Source organism: Lolium perenne, chromosome 6 (genome assembly GCF_019359855.2).
Source record: "Lolium perenne isolate Kyuss_39 chromosome 6, Kyuss_2.0, whole genome shotgun sequence".
In the NCBI taxonomy this organism is placed as follows: Eukaryota; Viridiplantae; Streptophyta; class Magnoliopsida; order Poales; family Poaceae; genus Lolium; species Lolium perenne.
In genome coordinates this window covers 207326185-207334719 of record NC_067249.2, presented here as the reverse complement: position 1 = coordinate 207334719, position 8535 = coordinate 207326185, and the positions used below count along the sequence as shown (strand labels likewise).

The window sequence follows — 8535 nt, the reverse complement described above, 5'->3', positions numbered from 1 at the left end:
ACAAAAGTGATGATCTTGTTTATTCAAGGTAGCATATTTGATATTCAAACATCATGTCAAACTACTTATGGCTATGCTCTGTTAATTCTTAATAAAAGATTGCATAGAGTTTTTCCTTTCTTGTGGAGTATAAGAGAGATGTGTTGCATCATCTCTATCAAGAATCAGCCATTGAGCAGCTTGCATCGTAGATCGAATACGGCCTCCCACCAGCGCCACACGGACGTCTTGGTGCTCGTGAGCTTTCCATGCACGACAGATCCGATAGTCGAAACCTCGACGATCCTGCCTTCCAAGGAATCTACGATCTCGGCGATAGCATCCAGGAAATGTAGGTTGTTGGCCCGGCTAATTAGAGGGCACATGTGATAGGGAGGGACAAACCACCGTGAGAGTCGTGATAGTGTATAGAGGACGGGTTTTTTATGTACCAAGGGATGGTTGTTGCGTGGGTGCGTGGGCCTCTACTCTTTCAGTTCCGTGCGTACGTGGATGCGTGGTGCGAAGGGCAAAAATGTTCGATGGACTGAATTTTTTGACGTACCAAAAATTAATTCGTATTTTTTACCTACCAACGCCACCGATTCCCGTAATAGTAAAGAAACCGGACCGGAGGGAGTTTTTTTTTTGTTCTGGTATGCATAAAATGTGATTTTGGTTGGGCCAGCTGGGCTAAATGGGCAGCCAGCCCAGCTGGAAATGAGGAGCGGCACGGAATGTTCTGGTGGCTCTAGCGGGGCATTTTATAATATACCATACTTTTCTTCACATCTCTATTATTTGCCACATGACCACCATCTGTCATTGTCACTGACATATGGTGGTCACGTGGTAAATAATAGAGAATCAAGTAAAAGTGCGATATATTATAAAATATTCCGGCTCTAGCGACACCGGATTTCCAATCCAGACTTGGGAGACGGGGATTCTGGGAATCCAGACATCCAGTGGATTACCGAACCAGCGGAATCAGCCACTCCCGCGAGCTCCGACGGGCATGGACGCCGCCGTCCGCTCCCTCCTCCTTGGCGGCGGCCTCACCCTTTCCACAGCCACTGTCGCCACCTCCAGCCCACACCTTCCCCCGTCCGCTCTCTCTTGGACCATTCGCCGCCGCTTCCTCCGCCTCGCCGCGGCCGCATCACCTCCCTCGCCACTCTCCTATGCTTCGACCAATCCGCGTTGCTCCAGGTGGGCGGTGGTAATGGACGATCCTCCCGCGCCAGAGGGAGGCGGCGAGGTGTCCCGCGCGGAGGCCGTCGACTACTACGTCGCCACACTGGCCAGGGTGCTGGGGAGGTAGCAATCTTTTTCCCATTCTGTAGCTCGTGAGTGTGCAGGAAGGATGGAGTATAATCTTTCAGTTTCTTTTTCTGTCTCTGATGTTGAAACTGGAATGTCTCGAAAAAAATGCGCAGTGAGCGGGACGCGCAGATGTGCATATATGATGCTTCATGGGAGAGGAGCTACGAATTCTGCTGCGAGATCGATGAGGACGCGTCAAAGGAGCTTGCAAGTATGTTGTTGAATTGAATCACTGTAGGTAAATTTTTTGCAAAGTGGGATACCATTTTGATGAAAAGGTTTGGATTGTAGCTAGGGTGATAGATGCTTTCAGTGTCCTCCTTATCGTTCCATTCTCGGAGAAATTCAGACTAATTCTGAGCTACCTTTTTTAGGAAAAAAATTGAATTCTATGATGGTAGATGCTTTCAGTTAATAACATTATAAACCTTTTTGATGGATTCTAATGGTAGTATGGTGATGCAAGTATTGATTTCCATTGTGATAGATGCCACTAAATGGGGGCAACTGTACAAGTTGATGATGATTTGTGTCTTCCTTATTGTTCTATTCTCTGAATAATTCAGCTTCACGGATACCTCACTCAGTGTGCTGTGTAAGTTTGATAAGTTCTATAGTATCATTTGTTGATTCTAATGCTGCACCTGGAAAGTAGCAACTCTGAACCATGACCTTGTAGTACCCATGACCGTTTTTTTTTTTTGAAACAGAGGTTTGCCTCCCTCTATTAATTAAGGAGAGAGTGCTCAGTTTTTAGGAGAAAACGGAGCAAAAACCAACAACAACATGGCCAACCCCACACAAACCAACCTAACAAAGACCCAAACAACATAGCCACACACACTATAGCAGTCTAGCCAACACAAGGAGCCACGAGGCGACATGAACGAACTCCGAACATGACACACCACCACCCCGTCGATACAGACAAGCCATGACACTAGGGACACCCATCAATCAACTGCGGATCCAGGGTAGGAGGCAACTAAGGTGGCTAGAAAATCGCAAACCTCTCGGGCGACGACAGCACCTCCAGACTCAGCAGCCTCACCACCAAAAGGAACCACATGCTTGTCGGACTCAAGCGAGAGAGGGGCATCAGCGTCAACAACAGCACCAATCTTGTCAAAGCCAAGTTCCTGACTCGGCGGAGAAGTAACGGCCGAGATCTCGTGCGAGATGAGCCTCACTTCCTCGACGGAAGGAGGCATAGCCACGCCACCACTCAACACCAGGAGCTCAGGCATCACAGAAGAATCCCCACACAACTCATGTAGCTCTGTCGTCATCTCAACCAGCGATGACTTCGGCTCAATGGAGCCAAGCGGAAACAAAGCCTGCACGGTGACGAGCACCCATGACCGTGATATAAACCAATCTCAAACCTCAAAATAAAATGACATTGATACATGATTTGAACTCGTATATGTTAGGTCCTTATACTCTTCCGAATTTGCAGAGTTGCCTGGGGTATTGGCTGTTAGGATGATTAATGGTGATGCATCAGAGAAGGATAATCTCAGCTCGAGCCTTTCACCAGCTAGCATTGCAAGATTCAGTGATGCTGCTTCTAACTACTCTTCTTCTAGCGAGAAAAGTGGGTTTTGGCTTGTTCGAATGGATAAGCCTGGGGTTGAAGTTGTGACAAAAGCACAAATGGTAGACCACTATACCCGAATCCTCATGAAAGTGGTGGGGAAGTATGTAGAGTTTCATTGGCAACCTAGCTACCACTTCTCTGTTTATATGCCCTGTGACTGATAAGACTATTGTATATTTTTAATTTTCTAGCGAAAAGGATGCACAAGTTAGCATATATAATGTATCATGGGAGACGAATTATGGGTTCTGCTGTCATATTGACGAAGAATGCGCAAAAGAGCTAGCGGGTGAGCATCATATGCTTTACTCCCCTGGGTAGACAATGCTGTGAGAATTTTCTATTAGGCGATTCCGCCTTTCTTTAGATTACCAACAATTTAATTTTATGTACCAGATGTTCCTGGAGTCTTATCTGTTTCACCAGATACAAATTTTGGATCAGACAACAAAGATTACAAAGGTTTGTCTAATCATTTCTGTTCCAGTATTCTAGAAAAGAAACTACTTCTGTTTGTGATAACCTCCCATTCAATTTTATGTAGGCCAATACTTAAATCCTATCATTATAGTTGTTCATTTGTGTTAAATATTGCTGTTTTCATTGACAAGCAGAATTCCCCTCTGTTCACTTTATTAGAGACAAATGGGCAATATAAAGTACTTTCAAATTCGATCTTTTTACTTTTTAATTCTCATTCCCCTGATAGTTCTTTCACAGCAAAATGCACTGATTTCAGTCCTAACCCGAAAAGAGATAAGGGAGGATTTCTTTTCAAGGTTCATATTCGGACATGATCTTTTTTCTTTCCGTTTTACTTGATAATTAGGGAAGAACAGCATTATTAGGATATCAGTTTTTGTTCCATGATAATATGAGCCCTTGGGTCTTAATCGGATATATAAACCTGATGCCTGTTTGATATTTGTATGTCTATTACTCAGTGGGAACATATCTAGTAAGCAGTAAGCCTTAACTCTGTAGTACATTTGCACAATTTGAACTTTCTTTCCATGCTTCTAAGCAAGCAGGGTGAAAATAGCCAAAATTGTAAAGACTCGTTATGCTTTCAGGTGATGATAGCTTGAAATCCTCAGATGCTGCCCAGGTGTCTGATATCAAAACTAAAAGGCTCTTTGTTACAGGTAAAGGATCATATTGTCTAAACACATTTAGCTTGTTTGTTTGAACACCTATCACTTACCCATGGATGGTGAGGGACAGCCATCTGTCACCGCTTTTATGCCCACGTCAGATGGTGCCCCCTTCCTTGCTCTGAAGTAGTCTGTTATGTCTTGTCTTTCATAGGGATAGGGAAGTTTAAGTAGTGGGAGAGACACTATATGCCCATTTTTTCTTAATACTGTGGAAATCTAAGTAGTGCAAGTCAGAAACTTCTACCCTATTTGAGGTGTAGGGTTGAAATTTGAACCTGCTAAGTGCCACTTTGACATATTGGTTCAATGCAAAGCAAAAGTAGACGGAAATAACTAGTCTTGGACACTTGGTCAGATCACAAACATCTATTGCTCCCTTTGCAAGACAAGCAAACTGTTAAACACAATAAGTGATATACACTGGTAGAAAATGAGTTATATTATTATCATGGTGTCACTAACTTGGTCTGATATGGTAGGACTTTCATTTTACACTTCCGAGAAAACTCTCAGGGAAGCTTTTGAGCCTTTTGGTGAGCTGGTTGAAGGTTTGTGATACTAGCACAGAATTGTTTACGTTGTAACCATCCATTACCTCTTTTCATTTGGGATACTTAATATTCTGTAATTATTTTATTGCAGTCAAGATAATAATGGACAGGATATCAAAAAGATCAAAGGGGTATGCCTTCATAGAATACACCACAGAAGAAGCTGGAGGTGCTGCTCTAAAAGCAATGAATGGAGAGGTACCTGAGAAAACTATGTTTGTTGATAGGCTTTACATGGCATCAATTTATCTCTTAAGCTCACGTCTGTACTTCTATGTGCAGATAATAAACGGCTGGATGATAGTTGTTGACGTTGCTAAAACCAAATCAAGAGACCGTCATACCCCATCTAGTGCATCCAGTTTTCGGCCACACTTCCATACTAGATGAAGCTTTCACATGCAAAATTGGACAGCTAGATATTAGAGACCAAGTGACTAATAGTGGTGAACGTCGCAGTTTCAGGGTCCATGTGCTCCTGTAAATGTTAAGCTAGATGATAGTGATTTTCCTTAAGTTGCCACTAGATGTTTAGATGCAGTTCAAGTGTAAAAGTACCTGAAATTTACCAAATCAGTACAATATTTTTCGCAGCTGCTTGTTCATATGATCTTGAAGACTTGAACAGATCTCTCATGTACTACATTTCTATTAACAAATAATACAATCTTCCAAAGATATATGATACATTCAATACAAGACTTCCTGAATCAAACTTCAGAAGAAGAGATATTTCAGGTTCAGATCCAGCTGATGTCAAATAAAATTTCAAGTCTCCCAGCATAAGATAAACGGCCATCACCTTGATCCAGCTGATCCCAGGCTTCTTCACGACCCTATGCTCCTCCATCCTACTTCTCGTTATTTCCAAGTCTTCCCATTGTTCTGCACATGCATACACGTTCATGGCTTGGCTCTGGGTCTGCCAACTCCCATGTCACAGAGCCTGAATCTTACGGTAGATTGTTGGCTTCTTCCAAGAAACCAGCATGACAAAACAAGGTCCACCAGGAAACCATAGTACTGGGTTGATGGCATAATACCCATGCTCCTCATTAGGTTGAAGTGCTTAAAATCTTCATCAATAAGACCGCTATGACTGCAGGCGTTCAAAATGGCCACGAAGGTGACACCAGTTGGCTCTATACCCAATTGCCTCACACACATACACACATGATGGAGGTCCAGTGCTCCACATTCTTGCTAGTGACTCTCGAGAAGCACAGGTATGCAGCACCCATGCTCCTCGCCGGATCACATAACCAAATGCGCTCCTCCTAAGTCCAAATTGACACAGTATTTTTCGCTATTGCTTGCTCATATGATCTCGAACAGATCCCTAATGTGCTGCATTTTTCTATTGACAAACAATGCAGTCTTTCAGAATATATATGATATACACTCAACACAAACAACAACGACTTCCTGGATCAAACCTCAGGGAGAGCAAATGGTTCAGGGTCAGATCCAGCCGATATCAAATTCGGTTTCAAGTATTCCAACATACGATAAATATCTTCACTTTCTGCGTGTGACTTGTCTGCAGTGAGAAAGGAATGCACACTGCCATCAACCTCGATCCAGCTGAGCCCAGGCTTCTTCAGCACCCTACGCTCCTCCATCCTACGTCTTGTCCTCTTCAAGTCCTCCCATTGACCAGCACGTGCATACACATTCGATAACAGGACATAGGAGCTGCCATGGCTAGGCTCCGCGTCTGCCAATTTGCGAGCAGCAACCTCTGCCATGTCGATATTGCCATGGCTCTGGCAGGCAGCTAGGAGGGAGCTCCATGTCACAAAGCCTTGATCTCCCGGTAGACTATTGGCAAGGTCAAAGGCTTCTTCCAAGAACCCAGCACGGCCGAGAAGATCCACCAAACAGCCATAGTGCTGGATCGACGGCCTAATGCCCATGCTCCTCATTAGGCTGAAGTGGTTGAAACCTTCATCGACAAGACCGCCATGGCTGCAGGCATTCAGAACGGCCACGAAGGTGACACCGTTAGGCTCGACGCCCAGCTGCCTCATCTCGGCAAACAGTTTCAGCGCCATCTCTGGGTGGCCGTGTGCCGCGAAACCCCCGATGACGGAGGTCCAGTGCTCCACGTTCTTGCTGATGACGGTTGAGAAGCACTGGTATGCAGAAGAGATACTGCCACACCTCGTGTACATGTTGATGAGAGCGACACCCAGAGCACCGTCCAGCGAGAACCCTCGCCGGACCACGTAGCCATGCGCACTCCTCCCAAGCCCAAGCAGGCCGATACCGCGGACAGCCGACACTAAGCCAGCCATCGTAGCCTCGTCTGGCGTCAAACCGTAGACCGACGTCATCTCGACGAAGAGCTCCACCGCCTCTTCAGCCCGCCCGTGCCTCGCGAAGCCGGCGATGACGGTGTTCCAGGAGACCACGCTCCGCTCGGGCATCTCGGCGAAGAGCTCCCAGGCGGCATCCAGGTCGCCGGCTCTGACAAGGCCGTCGAGAAGCACGTTCCAGGAGACCACCGTCCTCGCCGGCATTCCGTCGAACACCTTCCGCGCGTCGGCCAGGCGGCCGTGCCGCAGGTATACACGGGCGAGGGAGGTGGAGGCGTAGACGCCGGAGGCGGAGCGGGGGAGGCCGGACTTGAGGAGGAGGGCGTGAATCTGCTCGGCCTCCGGCGCGGTGGTCGGCAGCCGCGCGCAGGCCGCGAGGGCGGGCATGAGGGCAGGGTTGGTGAGGAGGGCGCGCCCGGCGACGTGGTGCGCGCGGAAGTCGCGGAGAGGCGCGGCGCCGGCGGCGCATCGGAAGGTGGTAGCATCGGCATCGGAGGAGCGTTGGGACGGCGAGGGCTTTGGTGGCGGGAAAGGGGAGAGGAGCGTGCACCCAGACGGGCTCATTGGAGCGGCCTCCCGCCGTCGTTACCCGTAACTTCGGGTTTTCCCTCACATTATCCACACAAGTATCAACTCGTGCAATGCTGCTACAAGTTTACTCTTTTAGTTGCACATACGGCCGAGCATGCATCAAATCTAGACCATGCATCCTTGTTCTTTTTTTTAGACAAAAGTCTCAAGCAGAATCTAGCTTTAACTTAGGGTTTCTCTAAATCTCAGTTGACTCTTATGTCTGAGTCAAATTACATCACCGGGTTTCAATGCAGGTATAAACAAAACACAAATAGTAGCAAACACGAATCTTCAAACAGAAACAAAATCTAACGCTGGAGCACGTGACTGAGACATAAGCTACGTCTCCGCTAGCTGAAACTTAGCAATTTCTTTTAACTTACAACCATCAACAACGGAATACTTAGTTCTCGCATAAGCACCCCTGCGGGGCATACAACATGATTCGGATGTCCCCTAACATCAAAGAACCATGGACATAGGAACACGAAGCCAACGGCCAAAACAGAGTTGATGGTAGTCTCGTGGCCCTTCTTATATTTTGCCTTGAAATACTCCAAGGGCCAAGTCCCTGGGACCTATAAATGCAAAATTTAGGATTGGGTATGCCAAGCATGCATGTACATGGATGGAATGATTATGGTACCCTTACCGCTTCCACAACAGCAACTCCGCTCACTGGGTGGTTAACGACATGGTTGATTGCCGCGTAAAACTTGTTGGTCTCTTATTTGATATAGTTCCACCTCTTTTTGATGAATTCTTCATTGCAGGTGATGTATTGTAGGGCTTGTGCAGCCATCTCTCACGAATTCTCTTCGAAAAAAGGAGAGATAGAACAGATTGTTGCTGCTACCTCCTATCCAAAATATGCCTAGATAAAGTTAAGTCGCTCATTTTTTTTATGGAGAAAATGATATTGGTTGTTGTGTGCTTTGCTATCGATTGTTGTGTGTTTATGTTTATTAGTTGTAGATGGGTGGAAGGCGTGGTGCGTTGCAGAAGTTCTTCTGTTGGTTTGCTAATTTTAG

The 8535-nt window shown here is 46.2% G+C and overlaps 2 protein-coding genes across 2 annotated transcripts; one reads left to right on the top strand and one right to left on the bottom strand.

Moving 5' to 3' along the window:
- Positions 1-894: 894 nt before the first annotated feature.
- LOC127306270 (organelle RRM domain-containing protein 1, chloroplastic) lies at positions 895-5206 on the top strand. The gene is made up of 9 exons (XM_051336884.1): positions 895-1299; positions 1419-1516; positions 2765-3005; positions 3097-3194; positions 3302-3367; positions 3979-4050; positions 4542-4610; positions 4705-4811; positions 4896-5206. Exons 1-9 carry the CDS (start codon positions 998-1000, stop codon positions 5001-5003), a joined length of 1161 nt encoding a protein of 386 aa, XP_051192844.1. The 5' UTR covers positions 895-997; the 3' UTR covers positions 5004-5206.
- Positions 5207-5952: 746 nt separating this feature from the next.
- LOC139832607 (pentatricopeptide repeat-containing protein At3g22690-like) lies at positions 5953-7495 on the bottom strand. The gene has a single exon (XM_071822400.1). It carries the CDS (start codon positions 7493-7495, stop codon positions 6044-6046), a length of 1452 nt encoding a protein of 483 aa, XP_071678501.1. The 3' UTR covers positions 5953-6043.
- Between the last annotated feature and the right edge of the window lie 1040 nt (positions 7496-8535).